The sequence below is a fragment of the Macrobrachium nipponense genome, chromosome 39 (genome assembly GCF_015104395.2).
Source record: "Macrobrachium nipponense isolate FS-2020 chromosome 39, ASM1510439v2, whole genome shotgun sequence".
Lineage (NCBI taxonomy): Eukaryota > Metazoa > Arthropoda > Malacostraca > Decapoda > Palaemonidae > Macrobrachium > Macrobrachium nipponense.
Window position 1 is genome coordinate 18549762 of NC_061099.1, and position 24261 is coordinate 18574022.

General features: G+C 44.7%; 1 protein-coding gene across 1 annotated transcript in view; it reads right to left on the minus strand.

Moving 5' to 3' along the window:
• The window catches only part of LOC135210171 (phosphatidylinositol 4,5-bisphosphate 3-kinase catalytic subunit delta isoform-like), a gene marked incomplete in the record, with an annotated part of 244592 nt that overhangs the window by 62509 nt on the left and 157822 nt on the right, over nucleotides 1–24261 (minus strand). The window contains 1 exon segment of the mRNA XM_064242999.1: nucleotides 16845–16960. Within this exon segment, the coding sequence (XP_064099069.1) occupies nucleotides 16845–16960 (116 nt within the window).

Sequence of the window (24261 nt, forward strand, 5' to 3'; positions counted from 1 at the left end):
ATGACCCAGGATAAACTGAGGGGCCAACATAATCCTCCTGTCATCTGCCCAACACAGGATTGATTGGGCTTCTTGAGTGAGAAGGGCCGACTGTGTAACTCCCTGGTTTCTTACGTACGAGACTGCTGTGATGTTGTTGACGAAGATCGCTACAGCCGACTCTGACAGCTGATCCTGAAATGAAAGGCCTAGGTACGCTGCCTTTAGTTCCCTTCAATTTATTGCCATAATCCTCTCTTCCTTTGACCAAAGGCCCGAAGCGACTTCGGAGCCCAGATACATGCCCCAACCTTCATTTGAGGCATCTGACCAAACATTAGGTCCAGCGGAACTGAAGGAAGAGATGTCACTGATTCGAGGTAGTGAACTTGCATCCACCAACGGAGATCCTTCCGACATTGTAGAGAGGAGGAAACTATCGTGTCCTCAGACATGAAATCCCATGACTGGCAAAGGGTTGACTGAAGGGACCTCATTCTGAGACACCCTCTGGGAACCAGTTGGATAAGGGATGAAAAATGGCCCATGAGAGTCCTCCAAAGAGAGACTGGCTGCATTACAGAGGACAGAAATTCTTCAGCCAAACTTAGAAGCTTGCCTATCCGTTTCAGAGAGGGAGAAGCCCTAAAAATCTGGGAATTCAAAAGTATCCCCACATAAGGCACAATCTGGCAAGGGATTAGATTGGACTTGTCAAAGTTGACACAAATGCCCAACTCGACACAAAGAGACAGAACTATATCCCTCGACCAGAGACATTTCTCTAATACCAAAGCACCTGACCGAAGCAGAATAGCTGAAATAGGAGCCATCACCTGAGAAAAGACCTGTGGAGTAGTGGTGAGGCAGAAACAAAGGGTCTTGAAATGGAAAACTCCTGAGTCCGTAGGTAAGGTCTGCTCTTCAGATGGATGGGGATTTGCAGATAAGCATCCTGCAGATTGATGGAAATCTTCCAGTCTCCATCCGGAACTTGGACTATAGAATGAACTTGTTCAGGACCGAAAGATCTATGATGGGGCGCCCGAGGCCTTTAGAACCACAAACACCGGCGAGTAAAACTCAGGAGAAGGGGGAGCTCACTCTATGGCATCCTTCTCCAAGAGGGCCAAAAGCTCCTTCTCCAAGACTTTTGATCCCTGACTGCATGAGGGGGGAAAAAACTGCTGAACCCGAGAGGGCGATTGGAAAGTGGAGGTCTCGAAACAAAAGGGATCTTGTAACCTACCTTCAGGACCTCCACTACACAAGCATCCACCACTCTCTCCTGCCATGCTGACCAATGGCGAGAGATACAAGCTCCTACTGCGGTCTCTGGGTGAGGTAATGACTCCTACTTCCGAAAATTCTTACAACCAGACAAGGAAGAAGGAGAAGGACCTGGAGGTTGAGGTCTTCCTCTGCCATTAGATCCGCACCAAGAACTCCTCCTCCGTTTCAAAGGTCAAGTGCCAGAGGAGGAAGCCCAGGCATCAGAAACCGGAGATGATGTACTCAGGAGAAACAAGGAAGAAGGAGGAGGTTGTTGGACTGGAGCAGAAGGTGCACGTCTGGCACTGAAATCACAATTTTTGAAGGTAAATTGTATTTTTCCTCACTATACAAACCTGAGGTCCTTTACTTACATAAGGAATTACTTTCGGCGTAGCTGGAATTATGGCCGTTAAATTCTTGAACAAGGTGGTTAGGCAGTAACTACCGTGTGGCAGGCGGGTAGGCCAGCCTGCCTGGATGTAAACACTCCACTTTGCCTTTCGGCCCTGGTTCAGATTGAGGGGTGGCATGAGGTGGGCATATATGTAAAGGACCTCAGGTTTGTACAGTTAGGAAAACTACAATTTACTTTCAAAAATTGTGATTTGTTCCTACACGATATATAAACCCTCGATCCTTTACATAAGGAAGACTCACTGATTGGTGGGAGGAATATGAGTGAGCCTCTAGAACTGACCGGAGTTCTACACACCTAGGCTACTCCTCCTGGTCGTAAGAGCGAGCAGGAGTGCCCTGCCTTTGACAACTTGATTGGACTATAGGAGCTGCATGATCCAGAGTCAGACTTCTGGGCCTCTTCGAAATGAGTGAAGAATCGTAACTCATGCAAAAATGGGCTGTGAAGAATATTTAGAGTCGGTGGCATTAATGCAAAGTTCTGGGATGGGTTTGAATTATTGCCAGTCTCCTTCCTACCCTTGCTAGAGGAATTAGTGGGATTGCTTCTATGATTCTGATAAGAAACATAGAAAGGAATCTCTGTGTAAGCTTACCGCATCAATCGCCTGACCAGCCAGTGTAAGTTCGAGTCTTATCCTCAACCCGAAGGAAGGAGTGGAAGGATGAAGTGGGGAAGGTGGAGAGGCCAGTCACTCTCACATCCTTCTTACCTCTAGAACTGAACACTATAGGCGAGATGCAACTCGTCCTCTTGAAGGAGCTGGGTAAGCAAACACAACCTGCAAGCATCCACCACCGGTCCAAGAAATGAGGTTCCAAGGACCTGTGGGCAGGCCCAAAGGAAAAGATAAATATGGTCACAATGAGACCTTATCTATCTTCCTGTCTGACATATTCTTCGGAGTGATGAAAAGTACCCATCCACTGGACTATCCAACTGCAGAGAAGTCTCTCACGGTCTTGTAATACTTGGAGAAAGATGTGTCATCGGACACATGACACCCGCCTTTTGAAGGGTTATGCCGAGAACAACCAAACAACATCTATCTTGTTTGCTACCGATGTTGGGAGAGGAGTTGATGATTCTCTTAAGGCATGCGCATGCGCCCATCAGCCGATAGTCAATTGCCTTCTAGAGATCGAGGTCCCTGATGGCAAGACAGAAGTTCTCATAGTAGTTGAGGCTCAACTAAGGAGAAACAATACTATATGCTAGTGAAAGGCTAAGGTGAATGCGGACCTACGTCTTCACAGTTGAATCAAGAGAAGTAAACTCTCAAGATTCTAAACATTGAAAAAGTCCCGTCGATGGCATCAACCAGTGAAGATGGCTTTAATCACTGTTGTTTTACAGAGGACTGAAAAAGCTAAACTGCTATTTCATTGCTGTTCGGTGAGAAAGTTGGAGTTTGCAATGAAAGCAGAGCGTCTTTCAGCAATGAACACACAAGGATTGTACTGCCTGAAGAACCGCTTCTCATAGGCTGGATCAAGGAGGACATTTCTATTTACTTTGGAAGCAGAGCTGGCAGGGTGGGGAACAGGCGAAGTCTTCCTTTATTCATTTACAATTCGGGGTGAACAAAGAATAATTGCCCACCTTACGAATTACGTAATGTGTACTAGAAGACAAACTCAGATTGTCTGAAGAATATCATTCTGCGTCATTGCAGCAGCAGGTGCAATGACGCAGAAGACTAGGCTACAGACTTCTGTTAATGCGAGGTAAACAGAAAGAGGATAACGAGTCTAGTGAGATATATCTGTCTGAAAATTCTCGCAACGGCAAAATGTGATGCAGGAGAGATGGTCATACACATATGCGAGAATTCCAGCCAACCAGAGACCTAAGTCTGTGATTGCCAGGCAGATTCGAATCGGTAGTCAATCCTCGACAGAGGAGAGACAATACCAAACGAAATATCTTGGAGAGCAAGCTGTACTGGCTGAGGCAGGCTGGCAGCACCATAAACCACTAGCTCTCGCTAAACTTGTCGTCATCCTGAGTTGCCAGGTATTCCATTCCAAAAACACTCGGAGAGTGCTAGAAATTCCGTAGAATTTTTAAGCGCTCAGCTAAACCCCCCGAATTTCGTCAGACGATCATCGGATGGTGGTGTCACGGACCCTGAGAGGTCCGCTTCAGGCTTGATATTAAAATAAACAAAAAGAATTCAACACCAACAGTTGAAACTAGGGATACAAATACAGAAAGATATACAAACAGAACAAAGGTTTATTTACAAGCTTACTAACAAAGATAAATGCAGAATGATTTCTCCTATTTACATAACAAAAGTAAAGAAACAGTGAGGTAATGAAAATACTTGCTGGCAAGTTTAGCAGCTGTCGGAAATCAATCCTTAAAGCGACGACTTCACAAAGAAGAACTATGACTTCAGACGTCTTCTTGACACCGTACTGCAGAGAACTAAGTCTATTCTTGATACTCAAAACGGCAGGTTACTCTTCGAAACCAACTTGTAGGATGTTTCTTCTCTGAAGGCTTGCTCAACGTTGGAATATCTCCCTTTCCAGCTACGGATGACAACTTCTGTGTCTCTCTCTCACTGTGGACGACTTGACTCGACTCAGACCACTTTCACGAGCGCCTCCTTCTTTTATCCTTCATCTGTCCCTTCTTCTCTTGTCTCTCTCTGATGATCTCTCACTGATGATCTCTGTTGCTCTCTCACTGATAATCAGATGATCTCTGCTGGTCTCTCACTGATGATCTCTCTGATCCTTCAGGGGATATATATATACGGCGAACTGGGGCGCAGCTGAAGGGGGCGGAGCATAACAGCGAACGTCACAGGAACTTTTAGAAGGATCTAGTACACGAAATGTTGCATCATAATACACTTGAGTTCCTCACGACATGTCCGCGCCTGTTGAGTTCCATATCACACCTGACGATTCTAGAACAATCATGAGAACAGGTGCCTCCAACACGTGCGCAAATGCCTCTTTGCTGCAGACCTACTTGAAGAAAATGCATTTTCATTTCCTTTATTATATATTAATTCGCTGTAGAGCGGTTACCATGACAGGTGGTCCTCCTCGATTCCCGTAGAAATCAAGGAGAAACGGGCAAGATCTTTCCTCAACGACGTGGACCTACGTCTGGTAGGACCCGAAGGTCCCTCCAGGAATGCAGTCCCCCCCGACGCTGAATCCTACAGAGAGCACAATGCAGGATCCCTCCCATTCACGTCGCCCCTCCCGGAGTAGCCATAGGAAGAGAGGGAAGGGGGGAGGAAGACTAGACGCTCTCGCTCACCTTGCCAGCGGAACTAGCAGCCGGAGAATCGAGTCACGGGCAGCCATCAACCTGCAGTGATGGCCGCTCCGAGAGGCTAGGAAAACACTACTGTCTTGAGAAAAGTTTTCCTGAGGAAGGTTACGAAACTTGTACTGCAGGCGAAACGCCTGCCGCCACCGAGACCGGTCGGTCACCGTGACCGTCATCTGGGTGGGGCTGAGCGTGCACCTGACAGGAGAGAGCCGATACCGTCCTTCGATGCGTCCTAGTCCTCGTTGAAGCCAAAACCTCTTAAGAGGACCATAGGGGGAGCCCAACACTGGTCTCGGCATGCGCGGTCCAGCTGAACTGTCACATCGCCTCACTCCTCCCGGTGTAGTCCGAGGGGGGTGAAGGGACATGTGAGGGTGACCTGACGCTCCTACCCTGCCTACCCGCAGAACCGGTAGGCTGGGAGGACTGCAGGCGATCGCCAACCCGCGGTGGTGATCGAGCTGCAGGTCTGGACCAGCTGTCTCCTTGCGGAGAAGCACTGGACCGAGGACAATAGCGTATGTCTCGTGCGTCAGGGGAGCTGCTACCAGCCATGCAAGCTGTCCGGTCCCAACGGGAGCGACGGTCGGGTGACTGGTAGTGTCCAAAAGCCATAAGCAGCTGAAGCTGTTCCTGGAGACCGGGGGGACTCTTCCCAGCCTCGCCACGTGAACAGTCTGGTGGGACTGTCACGTCAACCCTGGGTACCAGATGATCACTGCGCTGGTGAGAGTAACCTGAGCAACTCTTACCATCCTTCCGCTCCATTCCTGGGTCCTGACGGTGAGTGTACTCAGCCGTCAGGACCTTGGCTGAAAGGTCACTTGTAGGTGACCGTTACAGGTGACCATACTCTCGGTGACGCTCATGAGCGAGTGGCCAAGATGGTTCCCGGTCCAGAGGTGGAACCTCTGGAGCCGGGAGCGGAGGTACCAGCGGTGGCTGGTACCTCCACGGTCCCCGTCTTCTTCCCTGAGGAAGGAGAGACGGGCCCCGTTCCTGGAGGAACGGGAGGACCAATAGAAAACCCACCTGTCTCACTGGAGCGAGACAGACCTATAGAAGTCCCTGTGCGAGACGTCTTGGGGGGGTGAAGCCACCTTCTTCTTCCTCAGCTGGGGGGCCTTGGAAGTCGAAGGGGACGAAGGTGGCAGAAGACAATGCCAAAGACTAAGAAGACGACGATGACACCTAGCTCTTCTTCTTTGCCAACTTCCTCAGGACAGCAGAAGGTTCTCTCATCCAGGACAGGGCTGTGGCAGCTGCTGAAGCAGCAGGCCCCAGCGCGACCTGGGAAGGAGGACCTGACGGAGCAGCAGTGGAGAGAACACTTCCCCAAGGAGGGTTACAAAACTCTCGTATGGCAGGTGAAGCATCTGCCATCACCGAGACTGGTCGGTCGTGCGAACGTGACCATCGTCTGGGTGGGGCTGAGTGTGCACCTGAATGGAGAGAGCTGATACTGTCCTCCGATTCGTCTAAGTCCTCGTCGAGGCCAAAACCTCTCAAGAAGACTGGATGGGGAGCCTCCACTGGTCTCTGTGTGGACGGTCAAGTCAACCCTGGGCACCGAGCAATCATCGCGAGAGTGATCACCGGCAAGATGCGAGTCATCTGAGCGACTTGCTCCTTTCTTCCACCCCTTCCCCGAGGCATGACGGTGAGCGGACTCAGCATCAACAACTCTGGATGCACGCGAATCCTAAGATTACGTGCACTCGGGGACTCACGAACGAGCGCTTGACATGGAACTAGTCCTAGGGGCAGAACCTCTAGGACTAACAGAAGTGCGAATTGAAGTTTGCGCTTCTAAGGCTCCCGACACACTAGACCCTGGGGACAGACCCTTAGCAGTCCTGTGACAAGACTTCTTAGGGGGGAGACAACCTTCTCCTTCTATGGCAAAGAGCCTTAGAAGTTGAAGGGGTGGAGACTGATGAAAATATGATGATCTCGAAGAGTAGGATGACGACACTTGACAGACAAGCTCTCTTCCTCTTTGATTCCTCCAAATTCTGCCAGACTTCTACCATCAGGAATAGTTAAACACCACAGGGAAGCGGCGAAAGCTTCGTCCAGTGACGTAACTCCAGGGAAGGAGTGGTAAATGAATATGATTACCAGCAGGGGATCAGTACACACACTCGAGGATCAGTATCACAACATGCTACGAGTCACAGGTACAATTCCAAGGTTAGGATAACCAATACAAAGAGCTATCCAACCAATACTGTTGTAAACACAAGCATCACTGTAGTCTGTAAAATAAAGAAAAAATTATTTAAAGTAATAAGGATACTCCTCTCGTATCCAAGGGCACCGCCCTCCGAAGTGAGAGGAGATCCCCCAAACACCAACACCACTTCGTCCGATAGTATGTGAAAGGATGAAGAAGAGAAATTACCATAAAAAACAAAATAAAGGACAAACCTCTGAAGTTACCCTCGGTAATTCCCCCAAGCGTAAGCGTAAATTTTGGATAAATACATGGCTCGTTACACACACTCAAGGATCAATATCACTCATGTTAAATACATGGCTCATCCTCTCGTTAAATACATATCTCGTCCTACCGTCAAGGGCAAAAGTATGTAAATAATAAAGATGTTGGCATACCTTTGCCACCGACTCTTAACACAAAGTAGAAAGGCAGCTATAAAGGCTCCGCCGACTCTTAACACAAAGTAAAGACAGCTATAAAGGCTCCGCCGACTCTTAACACAAAGTAGAAAGGCAGCTATAAAGGCTATCATAAAAAGTGGGTTTGCATATTAATTGAATTGACATTGATATCAAACACTGTATATACATATTTATTTAAAAAACAAAAAGAAAGATCCCACCGGGAAAATGATCAACGGTCAGTCAGCAAGAGCTCACAAGCACACGTCTTCATCAGAAGACGGCTGAAGGCAAAGTGGAGTGTTTACATCCTGGCAGACTGGCCTACCTGCCTGCCACATGGTAGTTACTGCCTAACCACCTTGTTCAAGAATTTAACGGCCGTAATTCCAGCTACGCCGAAAGTAACTCCTTATGTAAAGGACTGAGGGTTTGTACATCATGTAGGAACAACTTATGTTTAACCTTGAAGAAACAGGAGGAAAGCCCATGGAAAAAGCTCTTGATAAGGCCCATTGAGCTTTGGAAGAGGCATTGCCTTGATGTTCTTTCAAAACCTCAGAAAGCACAGAAATATCAAAAAGGGCATTGCCAAAAAGAGAGGAGGACAATAAACGATTTCTCTGCATCTCTGAAACAGAAGAGGGTAACTGCAACACACACAAGCATAGAGGTGACAAGTTCATTCTAATGTACAGAAGCAATCGAAATAGACAAGCAAAATTTCTCAAAAAGAGGACCATCGGGAGGAACAAACCCAGAGTCCTTAACATACATTAAAAGACATTCGAGGACCCACATGTTGAAGGATTGAGCCACCTGCAAGGAGCTCATAACAGACTCCATGGCAATAAAGTCTTTGAGCGAGACTGAGACCGAAGCCTTGGAAAGCAAAGGCTGACCCGAAAGTCGGACAAAACCACGATTTGGTGTTGTAGAAGAGAAGTGGGCTTCCTCTTCCCTTTCCTGATCACCTTCAAAAGTTAAGCGGCAATGTCCATCCTCACCCTCGTGAACCTTTAAGCAAAGGGAAAATGTAAAATTTCCCACGATCGGGAAAGACCATCAAGAAAAATCCCTTCTGTAATAGAGCGAGGCAGAGGCTGCTTCTGCTCTTTAGGCCTCTCCTGAGAAAGAAAGCTCAAACCTAAATAAAAAAGTTTCTTGAACTCAACATCATGACCGCCATTCAACAAAACACCAATATCACACAAATCCATGTCATCATCATCATCAGAACCTAACTGTAAAACTTCCCCCAAAGTAACATCCTGATGACTAACTGTCTTAGGTCAAACACTAATACCCTTCCTCCCTTCTCCTAGATAAACGCCCTTTGGCACTGTTACGGGACTAGCAGGGGACACATTGGGTAAAGAATTGTTAAGCATCTGCCCGGACCGGATACCCCCTAGGCCTTTGCCACAACGGGATTCACAAGCTGGGGTATCTGTCACACCGTTACCCAGGGCGCTGTCGACAGGTACCTGACGAGGAGCTGAAATGTCTCTATCTAAACTAAGCTGTAATGTTTCAAATTTCTTATTCCAACTAGTTTCCATCGCCAAAAATTTTGAGTCAAAATCAGAAACGACTTCATTAGTTATCGGTTGTACAGGTGGCAAAACATTTATTAATTCGGAATTACATGATACCGAAACTGAAGAACCAGAAGCATGAGCACACAAGTCAAGGAAATAATTAGATAAAGGTTTAGCTACCGATTTCTTTTTCTCCCTAAACAATCTTTTACGGTGCACAATTCAATGCTTAACATATGCCATCATATCTACGTCAGACCAAGACTTACATAAGTCGCAGCGAGAAGTCAAGTCACAAACCTGTCCACGACAAGTTACAAATGTCATGGGGTACATACTCCCTGCTACTCACCTTTGTACCACAAACCGGGCAATTCCTGATGTTGCTAGCAGAAGGAAAAGTCAAAACATCTTGGGTAAAGTAAATTTGGGTCACGCAAAAGTTCGTCAAAATAAAAAGGTTCATCAAAATAAAATATAATCTACAATTAAGAAATAAAAGTCAATTTACTAAATAAGTGGATTTCATAAATGGTAAATAACATAAAGCCGCATTAACCCTTAAACGCCGACTGGACGTATTTTACGTCGAGATAAATTGTCTGTCGGGTGCCGACTGGACGTATTTTACGTCGACATACAAAAGTTTGTTTAAAATTTGCGGAAAAAAAATACTTATAGGCCTACCAGCCTAAAACTTTTGAATCACGCGCCTTGGGGAATGCTGGGAGTCCACGGATCAAGGCCTTGTTTTGTTTTGAAGCGTGACCCAGGTGCGCATGCGCGATATCCCTTCTTCTCGCTCCAGCCAGCATCAGTAGCGCACCATCCGAGAGCGATCTTTCGTGAAAAGCGTGTTTTTCTGGACTTGTGCGAGACTTTGAGCATTTGTATTGCTACAAGACATTCCTAGATATGTCTCAACGACGTGTGAACCGTGAAAGGCGCGTTTTACCCGTCGGAAGGGATCGTGTAAGGCGAGTTTTGGACATGGATGCTGGCGAGGGGCCAAGCACCCAGCATGACCCCGCGCCTCAAGGCCGTTCTGTGCGGCCACGTGTGTCTGAAAGTGTTTCGGGAAAACATCGTATGCCTTTGGTTACCCCTAGGAAGCATGTGGGCGTCCTTAGGGGCATTCGTAGGCATTTCGGGAGGCCTCCAACCAAGGGACTAGACGAATATCTTTCGGAGCTTGATCGGGAACATGTCGAAGTCCTCATTTTGATGGCGGATGGTCTCGAGTGATGAGGACATCAGTCCCGATGAAAGTGAGGATGAATATTTGCCCCCAATGTCCCGTTCGAGGCTCACATCCCGAAAGTGAGCTCGAATTCAGTGCATACGAGGGGGAATCTGAGGGGGGGGGGGAGGGGGAGGGGGAGGGGGAGGGTGGGGATACGGGCTCAAGTTTATCGCAGAGGACGATACAGAGTGAGGGCCTAAGTGAGGGTGATGGGCCAACGGGGGGGGGGGGGGGGGGGGGTGGGGGGGGGGGGGGGGGGGGGGTAGTAGTGTGCATCGTGCCCGCACCCAGCGCGCGCACGTAGAAGGTCGGCTCGTCGCGCCAGCCAAGGTGAAGGTCGGTCGTCGGAGAGTGACGAGGGGTGGACGGAGGACCCCACCCCTCCTAACATGCACCCCTTCACGGCAACCCCTGGGATGACCGTACCAATACCCCTGACTGTTTTGGGATTCCATCCAGCTTTTCTGACGCGGGAATTCCTGGAATACCTGTAACACGAGACGGTGGACTACGCTCGGTACTGCTGGTATGAGTTGAAGACGACCTTGTCGTATTACTGGCGGGGTTGCAACCTCATTGACATGGCAACATTTTTTGGGGCTCCACATTTATTTTGGTTTGACACCTGCTATCGACGTCAGGCAATATTGGAAGAGAAGTTATTTTTATGTATGCCGAATGTGCCTGGCGTTATGTCCCGTGATAATTTCCCTTGCGATGGACAGGTACTTCAACGCCTTCAACCGAAGGGCCATACCCCGGAATAACAGTGATCGCCTCATTTTAGTGCGTACAGTGTTGGATTATATCCGTGAGCGGTGTAGTAATCTCGTGATTCCTGGAAAGAACCTGTCTTTGGTGAGGGGATGATGCCTTACAAAGGACGTCTTGTAGTATAAAAGTGTATACCCCAAGAAGCCAAAGAAATATGGTGTGAAATTCTTTCTCATTACCGAGGCCAAACACTGGATACGTTGTGGACTTTTCAGTGTATACCGGGGTATTCTCCACGCTGCGTGACACTGTATTCAACCTTGTGGGGACTTTCCGTAACCAGGGATATCACCTGTTTATGGATAATTATTATAACTCGGTATCCCTGGCCCAGGAACTGTATGAAGCAGGTGTTTCACGTCAGTGGTACCCTTCGGTTGGTGCGTGGGGCCCCGAATGTCCTCAAGAGGTTCGCTAGTCATCCGCAACACCTGGCAAGAGGAGAGACAGAGTGGCGGTGGCGGAAGGGCGCTGTCTTCGTCATCTGTTGGAAGGGTGTCCGACTCGTCCCCATGATTACGACGAGTCATGAACCCATCCAAGAAGAGATCGTACAGCGGAAGAAGGACACGTCGAACGGGACCAGAGTTGTGTTTAAGGAGTTTCGTACCGAAGCGGCCTACTGTCATTGGGCACTACAACAGGCACATGGGAGGAGTTGATCTCTTTGATCAGCTCATCCAGTACTATTCCCTTCGCCAGGAGAACCAGAAGGTGGACACAGAAGCTCCTCAAATACATCCTTCAGTTGGCCCTCCAAAATGCTACATACTGTACTGTGGGTACCGCGGTTGACAATCTTCCGAGGTTGACCACGTACAGTTCCTAGAGGTAGACCGGAATGCCCTCATCAACTTCGATCCCGATGAGTGGCCTTCCATAACTGACCCCTGCCCCGAGCTGCAGATCTGCCCTAGAGGAAAGGGCAGATAGGAGGGCCAACTTCGCTCGACCTGCCGCCGCCCCTGCTGCCACCGCCCCTGCTGACGACGCCCCTGCTGCCGCCGCCCCTGCTGCCACCGCCCCTGCTGCCGCCGCCCCTGCTGCCGACCGCCCACCCCTGCTGACGACCGCCCTATGCTGACGACGCCCCTCTTGCTGCGGCCCCGCCATCACCGCTTCTCGTCGGGTAGTGGACCCTGCGTGTCGGCTGCAGCCAGGGGAACACATACTGGAGGCCTTAGAGGGCGAAGGCAGAAACGGTGCCGGGTGTGCCATATGAATGGCAGAAGGAGAGACACCCGGTTTCTTCTGTCGTCTCTGCAAAGTTGCTCTTTGCAGGATAGGGGAGTGTGACCGAAAGTATCACACTAAGGTCATGTATTGGAGCGCGCCCCCTAAACCGACAGCGGAGGGCGCACGGGGCCGCCGGGTCCATCAGCAGTAAGGGCGCGCGTCTCCCTCCTCCACCTGTACCTCGTCATGTCGAGTGGAAAAAAATGCAAGACTCTTCAATGGAGGAGGGAGAAAACAAGAATAGAACGAAGAGTCAGGATTACGAGTGAGTATTCTGCATTTATTTTATATTTAGTTTTATATTTATTACAATTTTTTATATATCTGAATGTGTGCATGAAAAAATAATAATAAGACATTTCATTGTATGCGAAAAGAGAAGTGTCCAACCTGCATTCCTTTTTATTTATGTATTGGTACCAGAATCGAAGAATGTAATATATATATTTTACGTATAAAAAAAAATTATATATATGTATATATATATATATATATATTATAAATATTTTTTTTTTTTGGGTAAGCAAATTACTTACAGTCTAGTAATATTCAATCATTTACCTTCACTTTAAAACAAATTGCAAGTCTCTAGAACAATATCTCGATTTATGGTGAATATTTGAAAAAAATATTTTTATTCCGTCCGCGCGCCGATTCTCGGCCGAAAATCTCGGAAACGCGTAGGTCACATTCTCCTAATATTTGTGCCTTTTCATATTACGCTTATTTTATAGTATATGGAAATGTGCGCAAAAACATGCCAATATAACAAAAAATATTGGAAGGTTGTAGCATTTATCATTTTTTTAAATATTTGCATATAAAGTACGATAAGTACGAAAAAAACTACGATCGGTCAACTTTGACTCAACCAAAAAGGTCAAAAACAAAAAGCATTTATAACATAGAATCTTACAGTCTAGTAATATTCAATCATTTATCTTCATTTTAAAACATATTGCAAGTCTCTAGAACAATATCTCGATTTATGGTGAATTTTGAAAAAAAATATTTTTTTTCCCCCTCCGCGCGACGATTTTTCGCCGAAAATCTCGGAAACGCGTAGGTCACATTCTCCTAATATTTGAGCCTTTTCATATTACGCTTTTTTTATAGTTTTATATATGGAAATGTGCGCAAAAACATGCACATATAACAAAAAATATTGGAAGGTTGTAGCATTTATCATTTTTTGAAATCTTTGCATATAAAGTACGATAATACGAAAAAAACTACGATCGGTCAACTTTGGACTCACCGAAAGGTCAAAAAAACGCATTTATAACATAAAAATCTTACAGTCTAGTAATATTCAATCATTTATCTTCATTTTCCAAACATATGGCAAGTCTCTAGAACAATATCTCGATTTATGGGAATGAATGATATTCCCCCGCCCCCTCCGCGCGACGATGTTCGCGGCCGAAAATCTCGGAAACGCGTAGGTCACCATTCTCCTAATATTTGAGCCTTTTCATATTACGCCTTTTTTTTATAGTTTTATATATGGAAATGTGCGCGAAAAAACATGCACAATATAACAAAAAATATTAAAGGAAGGTTGTAGCATTTATCATTTTTGAAATATTTTGCATATAAAGTACGATAAGTAGCGAAAAAAACTACGATCGTCAACTTTGACCTCAACCCGAAAAGGTCCAAAACAAAAAACGCATTTTATAACATCTAAAAATCTTACAGTCTAGTAATATTCAATCATTTATCTTCATTTTAAAACATATTGCAAGTCTCTAGAACAATATCTCGATTTATGGTGAATTTTTAAAAAAAAATATTTTTTTCCCTCCGCGCGACGATTTTCGGCCGAAAATCTCGGAAACGCGTAGGTCACATTCTCCTAATATTTGAGCCTTTCATATTACGCTTTTTTTATAGTTTTTTTTTATATGGAAATGTGCGCAAAAACATGCACAATATAACAGGAATATTGAAAGTTGTAGCATTTATCATTTTGAAATATTTGCATATAAAGTACGGTAGTACGAAAAAACTACGATCGGTCAACTTTGACTCAACCGAAAGGTCAAAAAAACAAAAAACGCATTTATAACATAAAAATCTTACAGTCTAGTAATATTCAATCATTTATCTCATTTTAAAACATATTGCAAGTCTTCTAGAACAATATCTCGATTTATGGTGAATTTTTGAAAAAAATATTTTTTTTCCCTCCGTGCGACGATTTTCAGCGAAAATCTCGGAAAAACGCGTAGGGTCACATTCTCCAATATTTGAGCCTGTTTTTCATATTACGCTTTTTTTAAAGGTTTATCTATGGAAATGTGCGCAAAAACATGCACAATATAACAAAAAATATTTGGAAGGTGTAGCATTTATCATTTTTGAAAATATTTGCATATAAAGTACGATAAGTACGAAAAAACTACGATCTGTCAAACCCTTTGACTCAACCGAAAAGGTCAAAAACGCATATATACATAAAAATCTTACAGTCTCGTAATATTCAATCATTTATCTTAAATTTAAAACATATTGCAAGTCTCTAGAACAATATCTCGATTTATGGTGAATATTTGAAAAAAATATTTTTATTCCGTCCGCGCGCCGATTCTCGGCCGAAAATCTCGGAAAACGCGTAGGTCACATTCTCCTAATATTTTTGTGCCTTTTCATATTACGCTTTTTTTTTAAAGTTTTATATATGGAAAATATGCGCAAAAACATGCACAATATAACAAAAATTATTGGAAGGTTGTAGCATTTATCATTTTTGAAATATTTGCATATAAAGTACGATAAGTACGAAAAAAACTACGATCGGTCAACTTTGACTCAACCGAAAAGGTCAAAAAACGCATATATAACATAAAAATCTTACAGTCTCGTAATATTCAATCATTTATCTTCAATTTAAAACATATTGCAAGTCTCTAGAACAATATCTCGATTTACGGGATGGAATAGTTTGAAAAAAATATTTTTATTCCGGTCCGCCGCGCCGATTCTCGGCCGAATCTCGGAAACGCGTAGGTCACATTCTCCTAATATTTGTGCCTTTTCATATTACGCTTTTTTTTAAGTTTTATATATGAAAATGTGCGCAAAAACATGCACAATATAACAAAAATTATTGGAAGGTTGTAGCATTTATCATTTTTGAAATATTTGCATATAAAGTACGATAAGTACGAAAAAAAACTACGATCGGTCAAACTTTGACTCAACCGAAAAGGTCAAAAAACGCATTTATAACATAAAAAATCTTACAGTCTAGTAATATTCAATCATTTATCTTCATTTTTAAACATATTGCAAGTCTATAGAAAAACTATCTCGATTTATGGTAAATTTTTGAAAAAATTTTTGAAAAAAATATTTTTATTCCGTCCGCGCGCCGATTCTCGGCCGAAAATCTCGGAAACGCGTAGGTCACATTCTCCTAATATTTGAGCCTTTTCATATTACGCTTTTTTTAAAGTTTTATATATGAAAATGTGCGCAAAAACATGCACAATATAACAAAAATTATTGGAAGGTTGTAGCATTTCTCATTTTTTTATATTTGCATATAAACAAAAAAATTTTTTTAACAAAAATTCCACATTCGGTCAACTTTAACTCGTTTGAAATGGTAAAAAACTGCATTTGTAAGCTAAAACTCTTACAGTATCGTAATATTCAATCATTTTCCTTCATTTTGAAACAAATTGCAAGTCTCTATAACAATATTTCGATTTATGGTGAATTTTTTAAAAAATTATTTTTTTACATCCGCGCTACGAATTCATGCATCATTTTGTGATAATATTTTCTCTGTGTTGCTTTTATCGTTTTACAATGTGTTATATATCAAAATGACGGAATTTAGTGGCACATTACAACGAAAAAAAAGTAACTTGTTACCTCTAACTGTTTGGCGCACAGCGCGATTTGAATACAATTATATATGAAATTCCGTTTTTGCGCTATCATATATCGCATTATTTATATATGATAATGATAATTTTTTTTCATTCTGATGGTTGCATACTAAACTTCAAGCAATGAGAAAAAGGAGCCAAAAATGAACTCTTAATCTTGAAAACTGAGCGCGCGTGTTTTGAAAAAAATATTTTTTCCGCTTACGCGCTCACTCTCAAACCCCTCCGGCACACGGGAGTCATTTTTTTATTTACCGCTCCGGCGTTTAAGGGTTAACAAATAATGAGAGCTTTAACAACACAAAAGGTTTCACAAATTTATAGAGCGGCCATGATGTAAACAACATGGGCGCTCCTTAACAACTGATTTTCAAGGGAAGGTTCTGTAACTGCCAACTGGCGGACAGAATAGGAGGTAACAGGGTTGTCAAAGTGGTAAATTTTGGTGCAGTTTTGGGGATTTAGGACTAGATAAATTATATTAGGGTAATGTTTATTAATATTAATATCTTATCCCTGTAAAATATGCAAAATAAAACCATACAATGGCTTACCTGTTCAGCCCAAGACATTTTATTTCTCGTAGAAACCACTTCATCGCAAACAACTTTCATATTCCATCGGAACTCATTCACTTCTGGATTTTTAAGGTCATCAAATTTTTGGAGATCTGAAACAAGATATTTTAGTTATATAACACTGAATACACATACCATACTACTAAGAATTTTAAGAAATATACTTCATGGTATCAATATACTAAAACTTCTTGATGTACACAAGTTGAAATTAACAAAATTCAAAATAACACACACTACATTACATATTAACTATAATTGTTTGGGATGTGAGACTCTCAATCCAAATATGGCTAAGTGGAACACTAACAGTCCATCAACTGAACTGTGATAGTAGCAGCAGTCTTTTTATAATATTCAGAAGCAACAAAAAAATGAGAGAGAGAGAGAGAGAGAGAGAGAGAGAGAGAGAGAGAGAGAGAGAGAGAGAGAACCCATATAAGACATTTGATACATGTATAAAGTTGAGTTGAATATAAAATTGAGCACAAAAGCCAAGCACTGGGACCTATGAGGTCATTCAGCGCTGAAATGGAAATTGACAGCAAAAGGTTTGAAAGGTGTAACAGGAGGAAAACCTCACAGTTGCATTATGAATCAAGTGTTAGGAGAGGGTGGAAAGTAACATGAAGAAAGAGAACTATTGAAAGGATGGTACAGTAAACGGGAATGAAAGTGGTTGCAGCTAGGGGACGAAGGCACACTGCAAAGAGCCTTAAGTAATCCCTACAGTATACCACATGAGGTCCACTGACGGCACTAGCCCCCCTACAGGATCTATACATGTAGTATACATGCTTTTGTTTCTGCATATAAAAGTGTGCTTAGGTTTGTTTGTTTTATTTTTGAAGGGCTAAGAACATATTACTATTAAACCTATTTGGGTAATTTACTTTCAAGAGGATTGTATATCTATTATAATGGGCTCTTTGAACTTTCACAATAAACTGTAACTAAGATGCACGTTTTCTTTTTTGCAACTACATATATTATTCAGTCAAAGCAAAAAATTAGCAAAAATAATCATTTTTCCAACATCTTAATTAATGAGAAACTTTTATGCAACTAACCTAACTGATTATACCATAAAAGGAAAAGGATTTTGACGAAGGAAAAATCTATTTCTGGGTGATTGGCTCGTGTCGCCCTATGAAAGTAATCCTTAATATCATCTTTCTAGGTAAAAATATCCTAAAAATTACCCAGAGAAAAAACAAAATTAAGAAAAAATGTTCAGTAAAGACTGACTCGCTCACTCTTAAAAAGAAGTGTCGGTATGAAATAGGGGCGAGTGTGGAACACTACCACGAGACAAACACCAATTAGAACTTCCTATCAGAATCCCCCTAAGAGAGAGCCGATACCAACGGGCGATGCAGCCTCTACTACTACTACTAGAGGACGCCACGGACAGCAGCGCCCCTAGCGGTCATCCTTAATTAAAACAAAATTACATCTTGTCCTGCAAGGGGGGGAAAGCAAGCCATAAAAAAGGGGATGGGTTTCATAGGGCGACACGAGCCAATCACCCAGAAATAGATTTTTTCCTTCGTCAAAATCCCTTTTCTGGGCTCAGCTCGTGTCGGCCATATGAAAGAGTACCAGAGAAACAGACAAGATGGAAAAAGGAAAAAATGAAAAACATGTTAAAATGATGGATATAATATAAGTAAATCAATACAGCATACAAAATAAGTACTTAAACTAACTATGGTAAACAATAACAGAATGTTAGTAAACTTAAAGTACTTAAAAGGTAGTAACAATAACATAATATGCATGTAAAATAAAGAAATTGTTTGAATTTACTTATTTAGAACATAAAAGTGCAATTATATACATACATGTGTTTCCCTACCCTAGCATAAAAAATAAGGGTAGGTACACTCAAATCCATCATTAATATAAATAATACAATTAATTCAAATATATACAAACACATTGTGACTGAAGTTAGCACAAGTCTAAATGTAAAATTTATACAAACATATTGTGGCCTAACCTAGCATAAAAATAAGGGTAGGACCACTGGAGTACATATCAGTACAAATGCTGCCCTAGCAAAAAATAAGGGACAGACCACTATAACACACAACGGCTAAGGCTATGATGATGAGTAGCCTGGTGATAGGTTGAGGCATGTTGGTTGAAGTAGGTAGAAAGGAGACCTGGATCAATACTACAACTACTAAGCAGTATCAGGGGAAACTATGTTTCCCGCTGCTACTGCTGAAAAACTTTAAAGATTCCAAGGACTTTAAATAATGCCGTTTAAAGACTGTCGGGGATTTCCATCCAGTATACTTCCTAAGATCCTCAAAGTTCATATGTTGGAAATAGTTAATAGAGGTGGCTACTCCCCTGATATCATGTGCTTTTGGGAATGACTCAGGGTTGGCTTGTTTAATGAAGTAAAGGATTTGTTGTCTAATACCTTTAACTGACAAAGTACCACCTCTTTTTTCTCTCTCATGAAGAGAGCACCGAGGATCTAGAAGAAGTACGAGATAGAAAGGCTCTAAGGGTTGATACTGGGCAGAGAGAAGGATCCTGTGGAAGTGGGATAACCTTCCAAGGAGCCCACCTTGCAAGAGGATCTTCATTTTTAGCTAAAAAGCTACGATCCGGAGCAAGTAGAACTTCTCCTGATGGGAGGAATTCCACATGACCCGCATCTCTGGATAGAGCCGACAGTTCTGAAATTCTTGCTCCTGAGGCTAGGCTTAATAAGAATAGAGTCTTCCTCAGGAGCATTATGAATGTACAAGATGAGTTGTCAGTATCTGAAGCTAGTTTGAGAACATCATTCAAGAACCATGAAACTGTAGTAGGCCTCTGAGAGGTCTAAGTCTAGCACAGGCTTTAGGGATAGATGTGAAATAAGATTCAGTTAAATCTATCTGAAAACCTACTTGAAAGATTTTCTTCAAAGCCGACTTGTGAGTGGTAATCGTGCTAGCTGCTAAACCTTTTTCAAATAAAGATCTGAAAAAGGATATAGCCAAATTAACTGTCATGGTTGTAGTGTTCGATTCTCTCAAGAAAGATGCTAATTTCTTAACAGCTTGAGTCATTAATTGTCTGATGGTTGACTCTCTCTTATCTGATTCCAGGAAGAGAATATTCTGTGGATCAATGTTAGCATCTTTATTAGCCGCAAACTTCATGAAGTCCATAAAGTTAGGGTCTGGAGAGTTCCTGAGGAAGCGAACACAGTCCTCATTTGTACTGATTGTGATAGTTTGGGATTGGGGATCCGTTGAGGTCGGAGACCCAATTCCAAGAGAAAGTGGATACCAGTTGCTCTTGGGCCAGTCCGGTGCAATCAGAGCTACTATCCCTTTGAAAGACCTTAGTTTGTCTAGGACTTTCAAGAGAAGATTCACTGGAGGAAAAACATAAATTCTCCTCCATTGATTCCAATCCAACGACAGGGCAGTCCGTGGCATAAGCCAGAGGGTCCAGGTTGGGGGCCACATAGCAAGGGAGCTTGTGGTTCGCTTGTGAGGCGAAGAGGTCCACTTGGAGACCTGGGACTCTCCGGCTTACCCACTGGAATGACCCGACGTCCAGGGACCACTCTGATCAGAGGGACTGACCGGGACAGGGCGTTCCGCTATCACATTTCTTACTCCTGCCAGATGAGTGGCAGACAGATGCCATTTGTGTTTGCTTGCTAATGCAAAGATGGCTATCATGACATGGTTCACATGCTTGGATTTGGACCCTCCTCTGTTGATGCAATGGACTACTACCTGGGGGCAAAACTGTCCAAAAACTAGCCTTAGATGAGACTTTTTCGGGGGAAGCAGTCTCTTCAGAGTAAGAAATACTGCCATTGCTTCCAACACGTTTATGTGGAGCTGGCGAAATTGAACTGACCAAGTCCCCTGAACCTGTTTGAACTGAGAGTATCCCCCCCCAACCGGACAGGGATGCGTCCGTGTGAATGGTTAACATCGGGAGGGGATATTGAAGGGGTACTTTCTTGGCTAGGTTCTGTACTCTTGACCAAGGCCGTAGTTGGTTGCGGAGGATCTGTGGGGATCACTGACAACTTGTCTCGATATTTGGAGTTTGCTTTTGACCGCCAAATTCGATTATATCTTTCAACCTTGCTTTCAGAAGGATATCTGTTACTGAAGCAAACTGAAGAGACCCTAGGATTCTCTCCTGGTTTCTTCTTGACGTTTGTTTGCACTTGAGAAATTGCCTGACAGATTTTGCTATTTCTTTCCGTTTGGCTACTGGAATTGATAGATTGTGGGAGGACAAATCCCATTGGATTCCCAGCCACTGAAAACGAGATTCCGGAACAAGTCTGGATTTCGTTTTGTTTTATCTGGAACCCCAGATGTTCCAGAAAGTGAACTACCTTTTTGGTAGCTTTGAGACATTCCTCGATTGTTGGTGCCCAGATTAACCAATCGTCGAGGTATGCCGCTACCATGATTCCCTGAGCTCTCAATTGTTGTACAACCACTTCTGCTATCTTTGTGAATACCCTGGGGGCTACATTCAGACCGAAGGGCATCACTTTGAATGAGAATGTCTGACTTCCTAGCCTGAATCCTAGGAATGGGCGGAAGTGCCTGGCTATAGGGATATGATAGTATGCGTCTGTAAGATCGATGGAGCATGTGACGGCTCCACGCGGCAGTAAGGTCCTTACTTGCGAGAGGGTAAGCATCTTGAACTTGTCGCAGCGAATGAAAGAGTTTAGCTTTGACAAGTCTAAGATTACCCTTCTTTTTGTTGAGCCTTTCTTTGGCACGCTGAATAAGCGACCTTGAAATTTTAGATGCTTGACTCTCGCAATAGCTCCTTTCTGAAGGAGTTCTTCCGCGTAATCTATCAATTCCTTTGACGGTACCTGATGGAATGATTTGATTGGAGGAGGATCTTGGATCCAGCTCCAGCCTAATCCTTTGGACACTATGCTCTGTGCCCAACTGCTGAACCCCCACCTGTGGCGGAAGAGGAACAGCCTCCCTCCTACCTGGAGAGCCTCATTGCTGATGGGCGGGTTGGCCACCACGCCCTCCTCTGAACTGCTTACTCCTTGCGCCCCTTCCTGCGCCACGGTGACGAAAGTAACCTCTCGCCCTACCCCTCGATTGAGAGTAGCCTTGAGCCTCATAAGCAGGGTTAAAGGCAGGCGAGATGGCATAGGAGGTCGAAGGCTGGATTGCTGGGGCACCAGGAGGAAAGGCTGATCTGTTTAGATGTGTTTAGCAGGTTGTCCTTGTTGGGTGACTGGGACCGCCTGCACAAACTGCTGCTGAGGCTGGAGTTTTTTATATGGCTGGAACCTCCTACCAGCCTTCTTAGGTTTCTTGCCAGCAGTGGGAACGGATTCCTGTTTCCTCTTAGAGGAAATGCCCCACCTAGCTCTAAGGCTCTGGTTGAGTCTAGCAGCTTCGTGATGAACTTCGTTCACTGCTGACTCTGGGAAGAGATCCGCTCCCACATGCTGGCAGCAAGAGTCTATTAGGCTCGTGCCTGATAGTACACTCTTGAAGAACATGCTTCCGACAGTTCTTCCTGGCTTGGAAGAAGTCAAAAGCGTCTAGAAGAAACCGTGTGAAAATGTGCTTTCGCTAAGATCTTGAATAGCGGTTCGTTCGCATAAGACAGCGCCGCCATTTCCGTGATTACGATAGAGTTAAGGGACCTGCCAAACCTAGTTCGCGCATCGAACTCTGCCTGGATTAGGGAGTCCGGTAGCCTAGGCAACTTCTCACCGAACTGGTCCATAGCGCAGTCCGGCTTGAGTTTACCCTGCGTGAAAGTGGCTGGCAGGTTTTCCCATAACTCTCCGAAGGCGGGAAAGAGTGGAGAAGTGGACTCCGACTCTCTCAACTGTGGAACGGGCTCATCCTTGAGGACTGCCTGAAGAGCCTTCTCCACCAATTTCGTAGTGAACGGAAGAGAAACCTCCTCTTCCGTGGCGAAAATAGTGAAGGGGCTCTTATAGGCCTGGAGTTTAGTGTTAGTACACTCCCAGTCCTCAAGGCAGTGAACCCATTCCCGTTGGGCGTGGTCTCTACTGTAGAGGACAGACTCCTTCGCGATCTTGTCCTCCCTTGTCAGAGCCGTTGGCGTCAGCCTAGCATACCCGATGAAAGGCTGTGGACAGACCCGGAGGATAGAACTCGAAGTCCTCAATCCTTCGAGTGCCAAACTCCCGGGATGGAAATCATCCCGTCCTTAAAGGGGGCGTAGGCCGCTACTCTCCATGGATTCTCCATAGAGAAAGATGGCAGAGAGTCGTAAGACGGGAGTTGTAGGATCCCGTGCTAGAAGCAGGGGATACTGGGGGAGGAGCCTGGGATAGCCCAGTCATCCGATCCTCAGTCTCTCTTACTCTATTCGAGAGCTCTTGGACGGTCTGTCCAGTTTGAGACAGAGTGCTCGACAATTGTGCGAAACATCTGCTCAAAGCGGGTTCCCCAAGCTGAGATTTGGGACCCAACCATCACCCCTACCTGCTCCATCATTCCTGGTGAGACAAGAGAAGGAACGCAGGAGCTGGTGCTTGCTACCCCTGCCGGCATAGCCGGAGAGGGGACAGCGGAGGCGGGGGAGAAGGCAACGACTCGGAGGTAGCGCGAGCTTTCTCCTTCGAAGCCTTGCCTCTGGAGCTCTTCGACTGGGAAGAGCTTGGCTTAGCCTTTACCGCGTCGGCGTAAGAAGTCGATGACTTCCTCGCCGAAGAAGACGAAGACGACTTCCTAGAAGTCGACTTAGACAGAGTCTTCGGTTCTCTCTTTCCCTTCTCCTTAGGAGGTACAGAGAGAGCGGGAGTTGCGGCTAGGGATCTCGGATCCCGAAAAGCCTTGGAAAGAGGCGGAAGAAGAAGGGACAGGAGAAGATCCAGGAGCGCCCAAGGAAAGACCTTGGGCGCCCGACAAACCTACCTCAACCAACAAATCCTCACTCACTACGCCATCGGCTCGAGATTCAGGTCCAGGCCGGCGACGTCCGGAACTGGCTCCTGGGCTGCTACGAGCCCCAACGACTGCTGGAGATCTTGCTGGATGGCGGCTATTACGGGGGCGGCGGACAAGGGGTCGACGTAGCCCGTCGACTTGCCCGCAGGGAAGATCTGGATGGCCAGCTTTTTATCCAACATGTAGGGCTGGCCCTTGGCGGCGTTCTTTCCACCAAAAGCCGCCCACCCACGCTTTCAGAGTGGCGAGAGCGACTTCCCTCACACCGCTAGCCTGAAAGAAAGGCTGAATTAGCTACCAGTTGCGGACAGGGTTAACAAACTTACGAACTAAAAGTGTTAGTAAATTGATAAACAACCTTATAATGGTCTTACCCCATCAACCAGCTGACCGACCAGGTCGTAGCAAATGGTGCAGGCCTCGGGATGCCAAACGATGGA